Raw genomic sequence first — 23,040 nt, forward strand, 5'->3', positions numbered from 1 at the left:
GGTCTATCTTCCCGTCGCTTTGGATTCACTTCTCCGCAGGTCCTACCTTTCAGAAAGTGGTTGTTTTTCTGTTTCCAGAATTGCTGTTTTTCTTCTCTTCGATCTGCCGATGGATTTTCAGGTGTTTGCAATCTTTAGAAAAGCTATCTAGCTGATCTCCGGCTAGCTGAAGCAGTCTCAGCTTGCTACTTCTCCGCCATCTTGACTCCTCCCCTATTCTTTCTCCTTATTGAATTGCCTTGGTATCCTTGGCAAAAACAATTGGCCATACATGTATGGGTTTGTTTGTGGATTCCCAGTTCCAGTTTATTGATATAAAAAGTTTTTTTAATGACTAAATTATTTGCCCTGAAGTCTAACCTTGATCTAACCCTGAGTAGAATCCATGTCACTTTGTCCACACTTATGAACTAATTTAAGTGGGGTACCATGAGTCCTTATTTAGGAAAATGAAGCTGATTAATGGGTCTCCAGGAAATGAGGAATGGGAGGTGTGGTGGTTGATGTATTAGAAAGAACTTTGGATTAGAATTAGCAAGACCTGGGTTTGAATGCTACTTCTATCCAAAGCTATGTGACTTTGGGCAAGTTACTTAAATTTTTTGAGTTTTAGCTTCTGTGAAATGAGGATTACAGCAATTTCATGGGGTTGGTGTTGGCATTAAGAGACAAAGATTGTAAAAATGATGGCATAATCCCTATTACACAGTAGATACTCGATATAAAGTAGACTCAGTCCGTGCATGGTCTTGTGGCTCCCTTCCTTCTGATGCAGGATAGTTATGTGGGGTTAGGAGAGATGGACGACTCAGTGGGTATCTATGCCAATTCTCACAGTTTTGCTCCTGTCTCCGACACTGTGTAGAAGTTCTGGTTCCTCTTCTTACCTTTTCTGTCAAAGGAAGTATAAGGGATGGGTAAAGAAGAGGAAAATGGTTCTCCACAGACCACCTTCCTGACCAGGTTTGAGGGAAGCCCAGTGGTGAACCACAGTAATTAGAAACTAGTCATAGCCTGTTTTATGTATCTAGAACTTTATTCTTTTTTTTTCAAATTTTCAAATTTAATTTCTAGTAAGTTAACATATAGTATAATGTTAGTTTCAGGAGTAGACCTTTATTTTTATAGAATAAACAGCATAACTACATGCAAAAGTTTTTTCCAGTGTAGAACTGGGTCACAACTGAGGGAATCCTTTCTGCTTGGATCAGAAACTACAGATCAGGTCTCTGGTTTACGTTGTTGTGTTTTCCAAACTGTAAGGAGGAAGAGGAAACAAACCATTCCTGTTCTAAACAAGTCTTCTAAGCCTAAAGCTACATAGTATGGTGTCATTAAGGCTTGGGAGAAAGAAGCAGTGGTGTTCTTTGTCTTCTAATTCCTTTGATCAGAGAGCTGGTTGGAGTCATGGGGCAGAAAAGATCTGTGGATTCACAAGAGTCTGCTTTCTAAAGTTGGTTGTTCCCTACTCTTCCTCTGCCCCTCTGGTTCTTTCCACCAAGCGAGATTCATTAAGTACTTGCTGGCTTGTTTGGCCTTTCTCGCGCCTGAGATCCTCCTCTCTGCCCAAATTCTTCCTCCTGGGTAGCCCTATCTGAATCCCTCAATGTTCTAGGAGTTTAGTAATGGGGGAGATATAGTTCCTGTTATATGATTGTCAGCTCCTGGGTCTCAGGAAGGCCATACTGAACTTTGTGCTGGTCAAACAGCTTGCGCAGGGCACTGATGTAGAGTGCATGGTACTTGTCCACAGTCGTCTTGTCTGGCCTCTTAATCTTGGGGATTGGCAGGGGTTCCCCGACTATGGGGAAGGAGAAGAAACAAGCATCAGAGCCTCCCCTCCTCAACTCAAGTTACCCATCCCTCAGAAGGAGGCACATACTGAAACTCAGTATCTGCGGCCCCTCCTCTTCCTTTGTTCTTTCCCTGTGCTCTAGCTCCGTCCCATCCCATATTCTGCAAATACCTAATATCATCCATGCTGAAGAGAATGAGAACAAGCTCAGAAGAGTGATGGGAAGGAAGGTTTGTGAACAAAGATGCTCTCGTGGCAACTATTAAAAGGCCACAACTATTATCTGTTCAGTTGTCCTGCCCACCCTGCCCTCAGTCATACCCCTTGGAATTACCTCTCCCCATCCCAGCTGTTTGCTGGACTTCCTGGACTTGATGGATGACCTGGGTGGGGGGAATCAACAACAAAGGTGGTCCGGAGGTATTGGAAAGCTTACCAACAGTAGTAATGGGCCGATTGAAAGGAAGGAAGCCCCAGGATTCTTGAGTGAGGCCCCGGCCGTGGAAAGTACAAAAATTTAGTCCCAGGATTTTTTTGAACGTGGCCTGGAAAGTTTTTTGGAAGAACCTTATCCACGTGCCTTCAGGGAAGATCTCTTGATTGTGAACCTCATTCTCTCCAAAGGAATAGGAAGGGACAAGGTACGCTCTGCAAAGAAAGGAGCAGAGTATTAACTCTCCGAGGGAGCTCCCCCCAGCAAAACCCTCTCCAAGGTATGAAAACCTTCTAATCTCCCCATTATAGAACAAGGACCCAAGCACCCAAACATCTTCAGCTTTGTGTCTCACTCTTGCCATGCCCCACCCTTCCAACTGAACCCTTCACAGGGAGCTGCTGCACCTTGTCCTCTGATAGGAAAAAAACTAATCTTAGGCAATCTAACTGTTTTCATTGCTCCTAGCATCCAGAATGATCTTCCTAAACTGTGTATCTGGACATGTCATTCTTTTTAAAACTCTTCCAGAGATCCTCACTCTGTATTGTGCTGCTTACCACGGCTTTTGTGCTTTAGCTTTTGTGCTAGCTTCCCCTCTCCCTGCCCCTTTCTTGCAATCTGCTTAACCATACTAAGTGTGCCAAGTTGTTTCTTGTCTACGCTTCTTCGTACATTCTGCTCCCTCTGCCGGAAATGCCTTCCTTCTGTCTTCACATGGCTAATTCTATTTTGCCCTTCAATGCTCAGCTCCAATTTCAATCTCTTGAAGAAACCTTTTTTTTGACTGCCTCCAATGCCCTCCCCCACAATATGAATTAGGTACCCTTCAGCTTATCTTTCTCCACACTAACAATAGTCTAACTCAGTTATTATGGTTACCTCCTTACCTGTCTGACTCCCTAGTTGTCTGTCAAGCTGATCAAAGGTGGGAAATTTGTCATTTATCTTTGGATCTCTAGGTCCTCGCATAGTGCTTGCTATGTTGTAGGTCCCCTGAATTCTTTCTCCCTTTTAGCCTGACTGGCAACTCCTATTAATATTTTAGCTCACAATTCAGATGTCACTCACTTATGAATCTTCTACCCTGAGAGCAAAAATGTTTCCATCAGTTGTTGTTCCCATAGGACTTTGTACATAACTCTATTACAGCACATCATTCATTCAACAAATATTTATTGAGCTCTTTCTATGCGTCAACCCTGGTTTAAGCCCTAAGGACATGTCAGTGAAGAAAATGGATAAAAAAAAAATCTCTCACAGTTTTTCTTGAGGGAGGACAGACAATAAACAATAATAACAAATAAACAAAAAACCAGATATATAAATAAGTAAAATCAGTGATATGTAAGAAGGTGATAAATACAAAAGGAAAAAATAGCGCAAGATGATCAGGATAGACCTTATTGAGAAAAAACATTTGAGCAAATACCTGGAGGAAGTAAAGGAATGAGCCAAGCAGTTCTTTGGAGGAATAGTGTTTCAGGAAGTGGGAACAGCTAGAGCAAAGAGCTTAAGGCAGGAGCCTGAGGTTTGTTGGAGGGCCAGCAAGAAGTCCACTGTAGCTCTACTGGAGTGAACGAGGAGGAGAGCAGTGGGTGATGAGGGGTAGCTAAGGACCAGATTATTTACGGCTTTGCAGGCCCCCATAAAGTCTTTGGCTTTTGCCCAGATTGAAATGGGAGCCTTTGGAGCATTTGGAGTGGTGTCATAATCTCACGTTTAAAGGGATGATCATCTTAGCTACGGTTGAGAATAGATTCTAGCATGTGAAGGCAGGTAGAGCAGTTAGGAGACTGTAATAATCCAAGGGATATATGGTGCTAGTTTAAACCGTGGGGGCTTGTAGTTGAGAGGATAAGTGGTTGGCTTCTGGACATATTTTGTAATTACATGTGTGCACTTCTGTTGTTTCCATGGGACTGTCAGTTTCTTAAAGGCAAGGACCAGGTATTATTTATTTTTATATCCTCAATGCCTAGTACTATGCCTAACACACAGAGGGGTTCAATAACTGCTGAACAAATGCATTCTATTTTTCAAACCAGATTATATGCTCTTTGGGGAAAATAATCATGTCTTATTTATTTTTGCAATCCCCACAGCCTCAAGCCCAGTGCCTTCCCTACGCTGAGTATGTTTTCTGTGCCTCTCAGTTAGTGGGTTGATATAGATTAAAGCTCTGTTTCCCCAGATCCCCAGCTAACTAGGCTAATGGGCAGAAGGTAAAGGTCTTTTCCTACTGTTCTCTCTGCAACTTCAATTAAAAGAAGTGCCTACAAATGTATCTGGACCCCAAATACAATTAAGACACGGTGTGAAGGAGCAGAAGGAAGCAACCAGAGTAAAAAGAGAGCCCTTTCTAACAGGTTTAGGGCACCAGAACCTGGGGACCCACCCTGTCTTCAGTGCCAGCTTCACGAAACCTTTTCGTTCTTTAAGGTAGATGGTAGAGGCGCCTGGCCGGCACAAGAGGGCTTCAGCAGCTCCACCCACCACAATAACCACAGCGTTGCCTGAGGCTTTCTGGGTCAGCAAATACTTCAAGGCCAAGCCACTCACTGGACATACACCTGTGAAACCAAAGAGTCAAGTGGCATAGCAAACTTCGTACCTGAGATTGGGGAAAGGGGTTCCTCTGGGCTCTTCATGCTGGAGACAGTTCTGTTTCCTGACTACTGTTGTTTCCACTCTTCTGTCTTTGACCTCCACTTCCTGGGTTTGCCCTATCCTGAGGTTGGTCCTTAGGGTCAGCTGCTTGCCTTGTGGAAGGGTCTGTGATACTACAATTGCACCTACATTGTGTTCCTCTGCTTGCTGCCTCTTAGATCAATAGTATCTACTCTCCCCAGTCTTACAGCTCTGGAAATTGTCCAGAGGTCTCTCTCTCTCAGGGGTGATCAGGACTAGCCACTAGCCACCACTGACCTTCCGCTTTCCACTTTGGCTTTGATCCTGGACTCCAGCCTTCTGCTTCTTTTTCTGAAAGGATTTCTGGCAACTCTTATAACTGCCTGTAAATTATCTTACTGGCTAACTAAATCCTACCACCCATATCTTAGACAGAACATGCTGTGTGGCTGCATACTCCTGTTACTGGCCCAGTGTGTTCTGGACTCATTTTCTACTAAGTCCTCTTCCAGCAGGATGTGAGATGTGGACTGTCAGGGCTTATTGGTGTTGGAGCTCTGAGGTGGGTCAGAGAATGGAATGATTTCTTATACTCACTCACCCATTGACATCACATAGTCTCGCACAATTGGGATCCAGAAGATCCATTCCAAGGTTCCTACGGAAGGAGTGATGGCTGGGAAAATCCGAGCAAAGCCAGTGGCCTCAGTAGCGAAGTTGATGAACACACCATAAGAGACAATGCCATGGGGGTGATTGGCAATGATATAGTTGTGTTTGGGAGAGAGGTTGTGAGTCTTCACCAGCTGTTAGAGGGAGATTAAGTCAGGGCGGCAGATAGGAAGAAAGAATAGAGGACGTGTGGACCCAGAGACAAGCAGGTTTCCTGTGTTTCCCTTGGGGAACCCCAGATCCCTGTTCTTCGAGATTCTTCATTGTCATAGGATTGCCAGGGTTATGATGCTCAGAGAGGCTGACCTGGGTTTGCCACTGTGAAGACAGGTTGCAATCCATCCATCTCCCCACCTGCCCATCCATCTTGGATGTCTAACTTGCACTATGCTTCTGGGCCTTCACTTTCACTGTTGGTCACTAAAGCCTTTGAAAACATGGAGCTGAGAGGGGAGAGTCTGGGCAACCAGAACCAAAGACACTAAAAGGAAGGGGAGTTACCTGTATTGGGAAATAATTTTGAAAATACTTCCAGAGGGTCCAATTTCGTACCCAAGCTGAACGCCTACCACCTGTGGGTACAGAAGGGAAGGAAAGAGCAGGTGAGATACTGCCAACCCTTCAAACCTCTTCCAGAGGTGGAGGGTTCTTCTTACAGCCCTTGGGTCAGAGAAGAGGTCCCCTTTACACACTTCCATATTTCTAGATAGGTACTGTCTCTGAATCCAACCCCCAAGAAGATCTAGAAGGGCCCTGATCCTCTGTAGTCAGCCAGGAAGGTGATAGAAAGATATTCCAAGTTTGGGAGCACCTGTCTTACAACCTCTTAATCCTTCTTGGGAAACCTGGGAGAGATCTCTGTTCCTTGCTAAGCTTTGCTCTCCTCTCTCCTTCTCCTTCCCTCTACCTCTAGTTGTTTCTTTCCATCTTTCCTGCCCTCTACCTTCCTACTTATTTTCCTTTCCCTTTCCCCTTCTGTCCTCTTCCCACCCCTTCTCTCTCTGCCTCTCCCACTCTCTCCCTCCATTTCTCTCTCCCTGTGGTTCCATCCTCAGCACACACAGGTACCACCACTCTTCCTCTGTCTCTTACCTTGACTGTGGGTGTTCCAATCATAGGCGAGCCAGGCTAAGGCAAGCACAGACAAGATCCAATATTTAGTGAACACCAGAAAGTAGGGTATAAGCAAAACAGGAATTGCTCCTAAGGGGACACAAAAGTTCAGTTTCCTTCAAGTTTAATAGAATTCTAACTCTCATCTCTGCTCTATACTGAAGGAGCAGATCAAGGCTGATGTGAGACCCTTCTCTTCCTTTTCCCTCACAACCTCTCCCAACTCTGCTATAGTCCAGGCCCACCTCGGAGTCCCTCGGCCTTAGTCCCTTTGGTGGCTGAGATCTTAACTGACGAAATGGCATTCTCAGAGCAGGCCCTCAGCTGGGGTCAAATGACAGCACTGGCAAGAACAGCTCCTTGAAGCAGTGACTGGCATCCCCATTCTGGAACTTCAGGAATTCTTTTCTAAAAGCTTGACTCTCCTTTGCTTGTGGAACTGCTAAGTCAGTACATACCAGCGGAGAGGGCTGCCTGCAGTATTACAGGCTGCTTGATGCTGAGAAGAAAACACGTATTTAGAAAGTGCTTTACTAGGTTCAGTTTTGTCACATTCAAAAAGTCTCAAAAATCCAGAAGGGGGAATAAAGGGCCATAGTAGGCTTTGAAGTGTAAACTTGATACATCTCACAGCAGTGGGAAATAAATTCCAATTTAAAAATCAGCATTCATGGGGTGCCTGGGTGGCTCAGTCATTGGGCATCTGCCTTCAGCTTAGGTCATGATCCCAGGGTCCTGGGATTGAGCCCCGCATTGGGCTCTCTGCTCAGAGGGGAGCCTGCTTCTCCCTCTCCCACTCCTCCTGCTTGTGTTCCCTCTCTCACTGTGTCTCTCTCTGTCAAATAAATAAATAAAATCTTAAAAAAAATCTGCATTCATGAGAAAAAGGGGCTAAATACACATATTGTGAAAGAAAAAAGACCCAGCTAAGGGAATGACTTCTTGGGCTGGGTAACCACATCATGGTAGATAAAATTTCCAGAGAAGGGAAAGAAACTCAAGAGTTACTTAGCAGTGGGTTTGTCCCTTGCATTTTGGACATAGAGGGAAACAAGGGAAAAAAAGATGGAATGGGCCTTTCTTTAAAAAGTCATGTGATGGAGTAAAAGAAACCTTAGTGATAGGCTGAATTCTCTCTGAAAGAGATGGCTGAGATGGTTGTTAAAATTATGCTAATTAAATAAGAAATAGCGGTGGGAGGAATTTCATAGGAAGCTTTCCATAGCGAAATATCCTGCTGCCTCTGACCCTCCAAAAAGATGAGAGTAATGTGCCAGGTAAGCTTCAGAAGAAAACTCAGCAAGAATCATTATTAATTAAAGGTAGCCCAAGTGTATCATTTCCTTTATATTTTGCTTCAAATAAATTTTGTTTGTCTCCCCAGTATTTAGAACCATGCCTTGCACGCAGTAGGTGTTTAGCAAATATCTATAGACTGGCTGAAAGATAAATGTTTTCTCTTCTCAATAATAGGTAAACTCAAATGATAAGTGTTTAAGCAGCATTTGTGTTGTTTAAATGTGATGCTATCTAAATCATAGATGGATTGTGTGCCTTATATCTGGTCCCTTTCTATTATTCACAAGTAATGGGAGTCTAACCAAGAGCTATACTTCCATAAACACTATCCCCCTTGTGGAATCTATTTGAACTGCAGGTATGGCACCTCAGGAGACCACAAATGCCCTTTGAAGACAAGCCTGCCAAATGCAGCCTGTCTGAGAATCACTGGTGTCGCAGTGACAGAAATGCGATTTAAAGAGATAAGAGAAACAGAGGCCAAACATGGAAGAGATAGAGCTCATGGAACAAGGAGTTCTGTGACACACAGAAAGCAAAGGTGTCTGAAGCAAGAATGATGAAGAACAACCATTTGCGTGGATGTATATATGACATATTCTTAGATAAAATGGCCTTGAAACCAGGAGAGGCTTCCAAAATCTTATCTGTTTTCAAGTGAGAAGCCTTAGTGTAAATTATCAAGGAAGATGCTCACATAAGGCAGGCTCTAAATTTAGTTTGTACTGAAGATGGCCAAGCCATTCTAATAGATGTGTAGTGTGGTATCTCATCATAATTTTAATTTGCATTTCCCAAACATCTAATGATGCTTAACAGCTTTCCATGTGCTTCTCTGCCTTCTGTATATCCTCTTTGGTGAGGATATATTTATTTCACTTTGGTCCATTTTTCAATTGGGTCTTTTTGTTTTGTTTTTACTGGTGAGTTTTAAGAAGTCTTTATACATTCTGGGTACAAGCTCTTTGCTGGATATGTGATTTGCAAACATTTTCTCACAGTCAATGTTTATTTTTTTATATTGTTCTCTTAACAGGGTCTTTTGTAGAGCAAAAGCTTTTAATTTTGATGAAGTCAAGTTTATAATTTTTTCCCTTTACAGATTGTACTTTTGATGTAAAAATCTAAGAACCTTTTACCTCACTTCAGGTTGTGAAGGTTCTCTTCTAAATTTTTTATTAAAAGTTTTACAGTTTGTGTTTCAAATGTATGTCTGTGATCTATTTTGAGTTTTTTTTTTTTTTACTAAGATTTGAGGTTTTGATCAAGGTTCATATAGTACATATGGATATCCAGTTGTTCCAGCATCATTTGTTTAAAAGACTACCTTCCTCCATTGAATTACTTTTGCATCTTTCTCAAAGATCAATTGGCCATAGAGGGTTCAAGATATGGTGTAGAAGGATCACCTTCTCCCATGAACATAACAACTCTACAGCTACACAAAGAACAATTCCTGCTGGAAAGGACCTTAAAGCTAGCTGAGCAGAGCCTGCAGGACAAAGGATAAAAAAGCCACCTTGATATACGTAGGAGAGGTGGAGACACAGTCTGTAAAGAAACCCCCATATTTGGGAGCAGTGACCCACAGTTGGGAGGGAGGTCTTATAATCTAGAGCTCATCCCTGAGTAAAGTGTTTTTGCCTCCTTTCAGGCCTCCCAAACCTTGAGAACTGCACCAGAAAGATGAGACCCCGGAGTGTCTGGTCTTGAAAACCAAGGTTTACTTCAAGGAGAACCAAAGGGCTATAGGAAATGGAAAGTTCACTCTTAAAAGGGCTTGCACACAGACCTGCTTTCCCTGGGACCCAGCACAAAAGCAACAGTTTGAAAGGTGCCTGAACAGAATGTGGAAGAGACTCATGTTTTAATCTTAAAGCATCTGCTGGAGAAAACGAAACCTGTTTAGATGCTCTCTAAGGATGGAGGCACCACTGGGTGTCATTTTTGAGTTCTCCTGCTTTGTTGGTGTTGGGACTAACAGGTCTCTAGCCTGCTAGCTCCAGTGGGACTGTCCCCTACCACCTTCCATGCATTGCAGGTGCAGCCTACCCCACTGAAGTTGGGCTGGCCAAGTGTCCCACCCCCATGAGCCACAGTCGTGGCCCACCAAGCCACGGCCAGCAAGCACATGCAGCCCATAGAAAAAACACTCCTTGAGCACCTGGCTGTCTAGGTCAGGAGAAATGCATTTCTGGGCCGCACGAGTCCAAACCAATTAGAGAGATAGTCTTTGGCACAGGACACTGTACAAACAGCAGACTGAAACAAAACCCTAGTCTTCATGTGAAAAAGTTTTATTTTCTTGTCCCTAAGCTTCATACTGAGGGGCAGGCTTCAGGTTTGCCACACATCCAGGGGCTAAGAGGAACTCCCCCCCCCCCGGGAATATGGACAGGGAGATGCCATGTTAGCGGCCTCCCTTGCCCTCCCCACAGCTGGCTGATACCACTCAAATGGGAGCTTGAAGTCTAAAACCACAATTTTTGCAGCTATTGACCAGAGGGTACCTCCAGAGCTTCTTGTCTGGATATCAGCAGGGTTTATATTGTAGACTCACAAGACTGTCTATATTTGCCTACCTTAAAAACTGTTGCCTGCAGATCTGGCTTATAATTAACCTGAAGCTAAACTGTCCGAGGTCTCTCTCTTTGGGACACTGACAAGTGTTGGCCTTCCCTCAACAACTGGAACCTATCAAGAAAAAAATCAGGGTATTCAAACAATTATAAAGGTCTGAGGAAGGACCAAAAGATAAAGGATTAATTAATTCAATTAATCTCCCACACAAGGCCACTCTTTCAAGACTGGGAGAGATAGCTGTTACACAGAAACAACCATGGAGGGTGAAGCAAAATGAAGACAGAGGAATATGTTCCAAGTGAAAGACTCACTTTCCTCAGGGGAAAAAAACCTTAAAACTAAAAACCCTTAAAAATGGAGATAATCGGGACACCTGGTGGTTCAATGGGTTAAGTCTCTGCCCTGGGTTCAGGTCATGATCTCAGGGTCCTGGGATTGAGCCTTGTATCGGGCTCTCTGCTCGGCAGGGAGCCTGTTTCTCCCTCCCCCTCTGCCTGCCTGTTTGCCTACTTGTGATCTCTCTCTCTCTGTCAAATAAATAAATAAAATCTTTTTAAAAAATTTAAAAAATGGAGATAATCTATCTGATAAAGAATTCAAAGTAAAGGCCATAAAGATGCTCATTGAACTTGAGAAGAATGAACAAACACTGAGAGTTTCTGAGAGTTTCAACAATGAGATAGAAAACATAATAAAGAACCAAACGGAAGTCATGGAGCTGAAGAACACAATAACTGAACTGGAAAATACAGTAGAGGTGTTCAACAGCAGACTAGGTAAAGCAGAGTAAAGGATCAGTCAATTTCACAGGGCAAAAAAACTAACACCAAGCATTAAAAAGAAAAAATCTATGACAGAGGAGGCAAGAATAGACAAGGAGGAAGAGTCTCATCAACAAATGGTGTTGGGAAAACCGGACAGCTATATGCAAAAGAATGAAACTGGAGCACTTTCTTACACCACACAGAAAAATAAACTCAAATAGATCAAGGACCTAAATGTGAGACATGACCATTGGAGTCTTAGAAGAGAGCACAGGCAGTAATATCTCTGACATGAGTCATAGCAACATTTTTTTAGATAAGTCTCCTAAGGCCAGGGAAACAAAAGCAAAAATAAACTATTGGGACTACGTGAAAATAAAGTATTTTGCATAGCAAAGTTAACAATCAGTAAAACATAAAGACAACCTACTGAGTGAGAGAAAAGATTAGCAAATGACATATCTGATAAGAAGTTACTATCCAAAATATAAAAAGAACTTACATAACACCAAAAAATAATCCAAATAAAAAATGGGTGGAGGACATATGAATGGACATTCTTCCAAAGAAAATATGCAGATGGCTAACACACACAGGAAAAGATGCTCAGCATCACTGATCATCAGGGAAATGCAAATTGAAATCACAATGAGATACCACCCTATACCTGTCAGGATGGCTAGAATCAAAATGGCAAGAAATAACAAGTGCTGGTGAAGATGTGGAGAAAAAAGAACCTTTGTGCACTGTTGGTGGTAATGCAAATTGGTGCACCCACTGTGGAAACAGTATGAAGTTTCCTTAGAATATTAAAAATACAATTACCATATGATCCAGTAATTCCTCTACTGGGTATTTACTCAAAGGAAGTGAAAAACACTAATTGGAAAAGATCTATACACCTCTATGTTTACTGCAACATTACTTATAACAGGCAAGATATAGAAGCAAACCAAGGGTCCATCCATAAATGATTGGATAAAGAAGCTGTTATATGTATATGTGTATGTGTGTATCTATATGTGATCTTGCCATCTGTAACATGGCTGGACCTGGAAGGTATCATGCTAAGTGAAATGAATCAGTCAGAGAAGGACAAATACCATATGATTTCATTCATATATGGAATTTAAGAAACAAAACAAATGAACAAAGAAAAAGATACCAACAAAATGATACTCTGAAATACCAACAAACTGGTGGTCACCAGAGGCGAGATGAGCGAGGAGTAGGGTGAAATAGATAAAAAGGATCAAGAGTACATTTATCTTGATGAAAAGTGAATAACCTCTAGAATTATTGAATCATTATATTGTACACCTGAAACCAATGTAACACTGAATGTTAATTACTTTTCAGTGACAAAAGAAAACAAGCAAATAAAAGCAAAGTTTTCAACCAAGAAAACTACCTGGCAAGGTTATCATTCAGAATTGAAGGAGTAGTAGAGGGTGTTTTACCCGAGCAAAAGTAAAGGATTTGATCACTACTAAACTGGCCTTACAAAAAAATGTTAAAGGGACTTCTTTAAGCTGGAAAGAAAAGGCGCTAACTAGTAACATGAAAACATGCAGAAGTAAAAATCTACCAGTAAGTGCAAATATATAATAAAGGTAGTGGATTAAAGCTAATATGAAGTTAAAAGACTTTTTTCGGTTAAGAGCAAATAGAGGATAAGTACTGCAGCTGCTCAGAGCACTGTGGGGAGTATTTTTTAGAGTACTGCAGGAGAGCACAGCTCAGGGATGGAGCTTGGAACAACCAGTGCTCAACTTGAGAAGCATACAAGTATACTAGGCAAAGGTATTCTGCCATGATGATCAATGTCTTTGTTGCCTTTTTTTTTTTTTCAACAAGAATAGATCCATCCTGCCTAACCTTGAGTTTTTGGAGCACCACAGTTGTCCTGGGAATTAATTGCATCTCACAGGTCATCTGACTTCCCATTTTTAAAATGTGGGTTCAGACCGTGCTGAACACTACAGGTAGATAGGTTTCTGAAGTCCACTAGTGGAGAATGTCACATCAAGAGACTTACTACCATGACACCTGATTGATAGGCAGAGTGGGGAGCTCCGAAATGTGGCCTGATTGTGACAGGCCAGTAAGGACAGCCCTGAAATGATCTCAAGGTCCCCGAGATCTGTCAGCCACTCTATTCTGGAATGCCCCGTTGAGTAGCACATGTCGTCTGCAGTTCTTAACGATTGAAATTTATTAAGAATAGGGGTGAGCCTCAGTCAGTTAAGTATCTGCCTTTGGCTCAGGTCATGATCTCAAGGTCCCAGAATCAAGCCCCAGATCAGGCTCCTTGCTCAGGCTCACATGCTACAGGTTGAGGAAAATGATATCGTATTTTGATGTGTGTGTGGGCAACAATGTGGAAGCTAAAACTGGTGTATTTTATGTAAAATATTTCTATTCTTTGATTTTTAAAGAGACTATTTATTTACTTAGAGTGAGAGTTGGTGTAGGGGCAGAAGGAGAGAGAGACTCTCAAGCAGACTCCATTCTGAGCACAGAGCCTGACATGGGGATCAATCTCACCACCCTGAGATCATGACCTGAGCTGAAATCAAAAGTCAGACATTGAATGGACTGAGCCACCCAGGCGCCCCCTTGAATTTCTATTTTCAGTTGTTTTTTGCTAGTATATAGAACTGTATATATGTATATTATGTGTGATCTTGTATCCTGTAACTTGGCTAACCTCCTTTGCTAGTTCTTGGATGTGTCTGTGTGTCTGTTTAATAGAATCCTTGGGATTTTCTACAGACAATCATCTCATCTGTTAAATTAGGGTAGTTATTTTTTTATGTTTCAATTTGTATGCTTTTCATTTTTCCTTCTTCTTGTCTTACTGCACTTGCTATGACTTTTAGTATGATGTTGAGTACATATGGTGAGAGTGGACATCCTTGCTTTGCTGCCAATCTTGGGGACAAAGCTTTCAGTCTTTCATTAAATATGATGTTAGCTACAGTTTTTTTTTTTTATAGATGCTCTTTATCAGGTTGAGGAAGTTTCCTTCTATTCCTAGTTTGCTGAGAGGTTTTATCATGACTGAAATGGCATTTTGTCAAATGCTTTGACTACATCAGTTGATATGATCATGCGTTTTCTCTTCCTTTGTTAATATGGTAGTTTACATTGATTTTCAAATATTTGCACTTACATTGCTGGGATAAAGCCCATTTGGCTGTGGTATATTATGCTTTGTATTGCTGGATTCAATTTGCTAGTATTTTATTGAGGATTTTTGCATTTATATTTATGAGGAATATTGGTCTATAGTTTTCTTTCTTGTACCGTCTTTGTCTAGGTTTGATATCAAGGTCTGGCCTCATAAATGAGTTGGCAAGTGTTCCTTCCTCTTTTATTTTCTGGGAAAGGTTGTGCAGAATCTGTGATATATCTTCTTTAAAATGTTTGGTAGAATTTGCTGTTGAAACCATCTGGGCCTGCAGTTTTCTCTTTTGGAAGGTTTCTTATTTTCCAAAATTAGAAATTTAACTTAATTAGTAGTTATGGGTTCTCTCTTTCATCTTGTGTGAGTTTTGGTTGTTTGTGGTTTTGGAGGAAGTCTCCAAATATCATTGTTAGTTTGTCTATTTTTCTTTTCAGTTCTGCTCGCTTTCGCTCCATATAGATACTGAAGCTCTGTTGTTGGGTACGTCTACTTTTGGACAGTTATATCTTCTTGGTAAATTGACCCTTTTGACCCTGGCCCTGACTTAAAAAAATAAATTTAAACTTGTATAACCTCCAATTACTATTGTTTACTAGTTTAAGTTAAAGGTGGTACCAGTATGAATCTAAGTGGGTCCTTTCTTCAAATTATCTTTGATGCATCTTACCTGCTCACTTTCCTCATATAGTAATAGCCAATATTTACCATACACTCATCGTTTTACATGCATAGGTTATTTAATCTTCACAAATACTCCATTATGACAGCAACTAATCTCATTTTGTACATAAGGAGCCCAGGTATAGAGAGGTTAAATAACTACCTGAGGCCACAAAGCTAGCGTGTGGGTGAGCCAGGGTTGAAAAGTCAAGATCGTTTTACTCCAGAGACTGCACCCTTAACCTCTAAGCTCTAATTATTTTCTCCTTTAGTCAGTTACCAATTCCTGGCAGGTCTACCTTCTAAACGCCTTTCAAATGGTTCTATTACCCCTCTTCATGTTACTACCCAGTCTAAGCCACCATTATCTCTTTCCTACATGACTTTTAATGTCTTCTAAATATTTTTAAAAAAGATTTTACTTATTTGAGACAGAGAGAGAGAGAGAGAGCCCATGAGTGGGGGGGTTGGGCACAGAGGGAAAAGCAGACTCCCCACTGAGCAGGGAGCCTGATGCAGGCCTCTATCCCAGGACCCCCAGATCATGACCTGAGCTGAAGGCAGATGCTTGACCAACTGAGCCACCTAGGCACCACTGGCCATTTATTTCTTCTCTAGGCATTTACTCTAAAAAAATAATTGGACAAGTGCGGAAGGTATGTGTGTGTGTGTGTGTGTGTGTGTGTGTGTGTGTGTGTGATGCTAAATGCAAATCTGACTCTATCTCTGTACAGCATTTAACCAGGAACATGACTGGGTCATTAAGGAGGCATTTCTTTAGCTTTGAAATTACTCATTGGGTCTAAATTGACTGTAAATATAAGAATGTGTGGGAGTAAATGGTAATTTAATAATTCAGCATTGAATGTGGCTTCTGATGACTCTTAAGGTGAAGGCTCTTAAGCTCTTGTAATCTTGATTTTGAAGGCCCTCTGTGGTGAAGCCTCTGGCCACCTCCCTTGTTTTAGGCACTCCACCATACTGTTCTGTCTCTCCTCCAACTCATTCTGTTCTCCCTGCCCAGCACAGGGAGAGTGTGGGCTTCTGTGCATGCCATCCCCTTTCACCTGAAAGAATCTTCCTCAGCTCTTCCCTGGATAGTTCCTATTCATCTTTTAGCCCTCAAAATAAATGGCCTTGTTGCAATATTTTGGAGCTCTCTTTGACTTCCTTCCCTTTTCAAAAAATCTCTCTCCCATTCATTCTCCTACTTCTATCTCCATTGCCACTGCTATGGTTGAAGGCTCGATCTCCTCTGGTCTGGAGTACAGTCTTTAGTCTGCTCTTTTTGCCTGCTGGTGTCTTCCCTTCTGGTCCATTTCCCGTGCTACTGCCAGATTTTTTTTCTTTTTTTCTTTCTTTCTTTCTTTTTTTAAAGCACAGTCATAATGTTGTTTATTTCAGAAATAGTGGAATAGGTTTGAGAGGATGGAGAGTAGAAGGTGGAGGGCCAGGAAAGAAGATACAGCAACAGTTTAGGTAGATGGTGATACAAGCCCAGAAAAGAAAAGACAGATGGAGAGCCATCCTCTAATGGAAGCTGGCCCTCCACAGGGGTAGGGGGGCTGGGGAGCGGAAGGAGTCTGTCAGGGCCATGGCCCAATTCTAAGGCTCATGAGTCTTACTATTTCACATCATTCCCAAACTGTCTTTCCATTCCTCTCTTCTCATGTTTCCCCTCCTTCTTGTCCCTCTGCATTTTTTTCTCCTCTTTTCCCCTATTTTGTCTCCCATTACTTTCAGTGATGCTCAGTAATCAGCCATGATTCTGAACATCATTTGGGAAGGAGAGGCACTGAGGAAAAAGCTCTGAGAGAGAGGAATGAAGGAAAGTGGGTGAGAAAGAGAAGAATGGAGGAAATTAAGAAGGGAGGGAGAAAAGGGAGAGAGGGTAGGAAAGGAGGGAGGGACACTTTACTGTATGGAGCAACTACTGAAGACCAAGCTGAGAGGATGGGGATACTGAGCCTTAGAGTGGGTCACAGAACTCATTGGAAGTCACAAAGGGAATTGTAGTCCAAGTTAGACAAATTCCAGAATCCACATCCTGTTCACCATGTTTCACTGATTCTCTTTTCTACCTTCCCAATCTCCTCAAGTTGGTGTGATATTTTTTCCCTTGAAACCCTAATATCACTTCACTGTGACTCCTTCTTTCACTTTGCTAGTCTGTCTTCTATCATAGTGACTTGTGTGTGTGTCTTATGTGTGACTTATGATGTGTAAACTGTGTACAATGGTGTAATTAATGATTGCTTTACCTTTGTTCCTAGATACTAAAGAGTTGGTACTTGACTCATTGTAGTCTTGACAAGGACAGTTGCTGTCTTATAATCAGTATTTGCTCTGTAACTATTGAACAGATGTGAATATCTTAATATCTTTAATATCTCACACTGTTAAATGCTACAGCTACCTTGGTAAACTCCAAGACCCGGGATTCATGTTGTAACTTCTAGCATAATTGCTAAAATAATAGAAGCAGGATGTATAACATCTAAACCAGTAGAGGAAGATAAATGGAATGATGATCGATTTAAAAGAAGCTGAGACAAATGGCCAACAAGCCAATAAGCATACGAAAAGATGCTCAACACTACTAATCATTAGGAAAATACAAATCAAAATCACAGTGAGATGGCATCACATTCAAAAAACAGAAAATAAAGAAATGTTGGAGAGAATGTGGAGAAATTTGATCCCTTGCACACTATCAGTGGGAATGTAAAACAGTGCAGCTGCTATGGAAAACAGTATAGCAGTTCCTCAGAAAAATGTAAAATATGGGTGCCTGGGTGGCTTACTCATTAAACATCTGCCTTTGGCTCAGATCATGATCCAGAGGTTCTGGGATTGAGCCCCGCATTGGGCTCCCAGCTCTGAGGGAGACCTGCTTCTCCTTCTCCCAGTCCACCTGCTTGTGTTCTCGTTCTCTATGTCAAATAAATAAATAAAATCTTAAAAAAAAGTAAAATGGAATATCCATATGATCCAACAATTGCACTTCTAGGAATATATCCAACAGAATTGAAAACAGGATCTCAAAGATACATTTGAACACCCATGTTTATAGAACGATTACTTACAATAGTCACACAATGGAATGTTATTCAGGCTTAACAAGGAAGGAAATCCTGTCACATGATATAACACAGGTGGAACTTGAAGACATGGTAAGTGAAACAAGCCAGTCTCAGAAGGACAAAGAGTTCATAATTCCACTTACATGAAGTGCCCACTCACCCATTTGAGTGCGACTCAAATTCAGAGATGGAAAGTAGAGTGGTGGTTGCCAGGGGCTGGGGGAAGGGCAAACGGTGAGTTCTTGTTTACTGGGTACAGAGCTTCAGTTTTACAAGATGAAAAGAGGTCTGGAGGTGGATGGAGGTTGGCGATGGTTGCACAACACTGAATATATTTAATGCTGCTAAAATGGACACTTAGGGGTGCCTGGGTGGCTCAGAGTGTTAAGCCTCTGCGTTCAGCTCAGGGCATGGTCTCAGGGTTCTGGCATTGGGCTCTCTGCTCAGCAGGGAGCCTGCTTCCCCCCCTCTCTCTGCCTGCTTCTCTGCCTACTTATGATCTCTCTCTGTGTCAAATAAATAAATAAAATCTTTAAAAAAAACTAAAATGGACACTTAAAAAATAGTTAAAATGGCTGATTGGATGTCGTGTGTATTTCACTGCAATTTTTAAAAACTTTTGAAAATTCAGGAGAAACAAAACATTTACATCTGTTATGAGTTTTTTCCCCGGAAGATGCGTAGGTGCCATCATTGGTCACTAACATTCCCACTCCACACCTCCAGCTCTTCCAGGATGACTGGAGGCTAGGAAGATGGGGGTGGGCATTATTAGGAGGCTAACATTCTAATGTTAGAAGCTAATATTAGGAGGCTCACATGGGACCTTACATATTCAGTGTTGGATATGCCCTCTATCCTCATCCCTGTCTAGAGACAGTGTCCTTTGAGATGGGGAGAGGAAGAGAGAAAAAAAATATTTCAAAACAAATCATTCTGTGGTCGAAAAATGAAAACATTTTATTGAAGAGAGCTCCCCAGAAGAGCCAGACCAGCGTGAGCACTTGGGTTTGAATGCCACACAGTCTCTCTGGGGTGGGACAGACCCTACCCCTAAAGGGATCAGCTTACACAGTTCTTCCTCTCTGGGCCTCTTTCCTTTGCTCTCTAATCCCCATCTTTGCGTGTTCTTTCTGAGATCCGGACTTGAAATGGTGACTGTCACCACGATACCAAGCATTTTAGAACATTCCAGCGACTCTCACTTCCCTAACTGGGAGCTGGAACTTGTCAAAGGGGTCTGTTGGAAGAAGTTAAGATAAATGCAAAGCGAGACAAAGAGAAAATATGAAAGACCAAGAAGGAAGTTTACAGAAATACCACTTTTTTTCCTTAATACATCTAGAGGTGGGCCATTGACGGACCAAGAGCTCAGCATGATTTGGTTAAAATAAGGCTCAATAAGTCATCATCTTTTGGGGGTCATGGACCCCGTTGGCAGTCTGGGGAAGCCCAGGAACCCCTTCTCCGAATAATACCTTAAATGCCCAAAATAAAATACACAGACTTACAAAGGAAATGCATCATATTATGATGCAATTCTCAAAACATTATAAAAAATGTGATCTAGTAACCTGGGCTTCTTGGTTCATGCCTTAAATAACCAGACCTAATGATGGTTCCAATAACTACTGGAATTTTGAGGTAGTAATGAGCATAGAAGAAATTTCAAGATCCTTGCAGCAGCTGGCATGTGATAAGCAAACCTGTGATGTCTATCACTGAAAAATTCACTGGTACTGATGATGTTTTGTTGCTTACATTCATTATTTCAGCTTGAGGTCAGTGAAAATAAAGGTAATTTTTTTCTATCCAAATTCAAAATCTCCCCCTCCCTCCCAACCTCAGGTTCTAGGTCTGTAGGCCTTTGGTTAAGACCATCTGCTCTAAGGGATTGGATAGCCTCCCATAGATTGGCACTGGCTGCCTTCAGGATGACATTTTCCCCCATCCAGTGTCCAAGCTTGGTCCTTGTAATTGACTGCCCACGAGGTCCTAGTTTCTGGCTGGAAAAAGCTGAGAGCTCTCAACCCATTTGCCAGGCACTGATAATTGCCATGCTTTGAGTCCACGGCACAACAGGTGCTTTATTAAAATTTTGTCCTATGAGTCACTCAGGCAGCTCCAAGACTTTCCAGAATTCTGTTTTATACTGGAAAGTCACCTTCTGCCTACCTAGTAACAACAGCTCTGCAAGCTGCCACCACCTCTGCTCCCATCCCTGAATATGACTCTTTCCAGCTAGTTCAGAGGGGTCGGCAGGGGGCTGGGTTAAATGGGGGATGGGTATTATGAAGAGCACTGGTTGGGGTGAGCACTGGGTGTCTTAAGTAAGTGACGGATTACTCAATTCTACTCCTGAAACTGATATTACACTATGAGCTACCTCGCTGGAATTTAAATAAAGACTTGAAATTTAAAAGGGGGGGGGGCAGTCCCGAGAAGGCCGCTGTGATCTTTGAACAAGAACAACAGTAGCCTCACTCGTGGCCTTCGTGCCCCTCTGTTGGAAAGAGAAATTTCATGAACTTAGCAGGAGCCCTCTCTCTGGGTGGGGAGGTGCAGTCTTTCCCAGAGGGCGGGGACCAACCAAATAATCTCTTTGGAACCTTCCTTATTGCTGGGGGAGAGGGGTGTTCCTGGGTTCTTTCTTGGCCTGTTCTCATATGCTCTCCGGCCCCTGGGATTCACTCACCTAAAAACACGTAGACTGGGAGCCACTGCAAAACAGACAGGGTTTGGAGGCATTCCTGAAGGTCTAGTCTGGAGAGGAAGGCCATAGCAGTGGTGCTCTTCAGTTGTGGCAAGAAGCCCAAACAGAAAGCCAGCACCTCTGTAGGTGCTTTGCTCTAGTCTCTTACCACTATATCCCTTCAGCTGTTGAAGATTTTAGGCCTGACTTAACCTTTACTCTAGTCTTCCCTGTTGTTTAGCCCTGGCTCCACCCCAAACTTCCTACACACACCAGGTTTCAGATCACCCCATCTAATCTTTCTAATATCCCTCTAATATATAGCATTTCTTCATGTGTGCTCCATTGCAATGAGGCAGATATGACCTTGGGGTGCTTCTGGCTGTGTGTGTGGGAGTCCCTGATAAATGAGTGAAGGAAGAGAAAATGGTTTAGACCTTGAAGAGGACCCCCGAAAAGCGACCTACTTCCCTATTTTAGAAAGGAGGACTGGTGATGATACTTGTTTCCGTTTTTTGGCTCCTCCCATCTTCTGCGGAGACCTACATGGCCAAGCTGGGCCTTTTTCTGCACGGATATCTAGACTTCTCAGATCTGGCCTGGTGCCTCTCTTCCCAAGGGCTCTGTATCAGCAGCCCGATACCCTATGATAGACTGGGAGAAGCATTACATAGAGAGCAGACCTGGCTTCCGGCCTGCCTCCAGCATGTTATTCCCATGACATCTTCACAAACTGTTCCATCTCTCTAGATCTCAGTTCGAGCATTCATTGTTGGAAGGCAGTGTAGTGGTGAGGGGCATGGATTGGACAGCCGGATAGCCGGGGTTCAGATCTCAGCTCTGCTGCTTACAAGTTGGTGAACTTCTGTGCCTCTGTTTCCCCATCTGTAAAACAGGGATAATAATAGTACCTATTTCACATGGCTTTTACAAGGATTAGATGATCAAATTAATGTAAAGTGCTTAGCATAGTTCCTGGCATACAGTAGGCACTGTGTGTTTCCTGTTACGATTTGTTTAGTTCCATTAATGTCTATTGACCATCTACTATGTTTGAGGCTAAGAGTCTTGCTTCTACACACCGCCTTTACAAAATTAAAGACTGTCCCCAGGCCCCAGCCCTCTGTATTTATTTATTTTTTTTTTCTGTAACTACCTATTGAGTGACTACTGTTTGCCAGGCACTGCTATAGGTGCTGAAGATTTGGCGGGGAAGAAAATGGACAGGATTTCTGCCTTTATTGAACTTATAGTCCAGTGGAGGAGACAGACATGAAGCAAAAGAAAATCACAGAAATGCCTATTCACAGGGTGCCTGGGTGGCTCCGTCATTAAGCATCTGCCTTCAGCTCAGGTCATGATCCTGGAATCCCCGGATCGAGCCCTGCATTGGGCTCCCTGCTCAGCAGAAAGCCTGCTTCTCTCTCTCCCTCTACCAATCCCCCTGCTTGTGTTCCCTCTCTTGCGCTCTCTCTCTCTCTCTCACTCTTTCTCTCTGTCAAATAAATAAAATCTTAAAAAAAAAAAAAGAAATGTCTATGCGTTTGAATGTGTGATAAGTGTCTTAAAGTAAAAGGTCAGTATTCTCAGCATTAAGGCCTTGAATACAGAAGGGCTCAAAAAAATCTTTTGAATGTAATCAAACATGTTGCCAGGAAAATCAAATACAAAAGTGGTATCAAGTATCCTGCAAGTGCAAGGAGATATTGATTCCTTAGCCTTTTCCAGGGAGATTAGCAGAGTTCTGTCTTCCTCCCTAAACCGCACTGTGGTTCAGAGTTCCCTGATTAGACTGACTAATAAGATGTTTCAGAGTTGGGACACCTGGGTGGCTCAGTTGGTTCTGGGTCTGCCTTTGGCTCAGGTCATGATCCCAGGTCCTGGGATGGAGCCCCGAATCGGGCTCCTTGCTCAGCACAGAACCTGTTCTTCCCGCTGCCTGCCAGTCCCACTGCTTGTACTCACTCTCTCTGTTTCTGACAAATAAATAAATAAAATCTCAAAAAATATTAAGATGTTTCTGAATTAATCTTAGGGAACTTTTCTTGGTATGCAGCAGGGGTGTGCTTTCATTCCGCAGTGACCCCAGATGGCCACCTAATGTATCACCCCATTTGTCCACTTC

General features: G+C 42.5%; 1 protein-coding gene across 1 annotated transcript; it reads right to left on the reverse strand.

Moving 5' to 3' along the window:
* Positions 1–1,109: 1,109 nt before the first annotated feature.
* DGAT2L6 (diacylglycerol O-acyltransferase 2 like 6) lies at positions 1,110–21,192 on the reverse strand. Its single transcript, XM_059385487.1, has 7 exons — positions 20,919–21,192; positions 6,624–6,734; positions 6,033–6,103; positions 5,461–5,665; positions 4,627–4,801; positions 2,232–2,443; positions 1,110–1,801 (listed from the first exon to the last, which is right to left on the reverse strand). Exons 1-7 carry the CDS (start codon positions 21,001–21,003, stop codon positions 1,647–1,649), a joined length of 1,014 nt encoding a protein of 337 aa, XP_059241470.1. The 5' UTR covers positions 21,004–21,192; the 3' UTR covers positions 1,110–1,646.
* Between the last annotated feature and the right edge of the window lie 1,848 nt (positions 21,193–23,040).

Source organism: Mustela nigripes, chromosome X, assembly GCF_022355385.1.
Source record: "Mustela nigripes isolate SB6536 chromosome X, MUSNIG.SB6536, whole genome shotgun sequence".
NCBI classification, from domain to species: Eukaryota; Metazoa; Chordata; class Mammalia; order Carnivora; family Mustelidae; genus Mustela; species Mustela nigripes.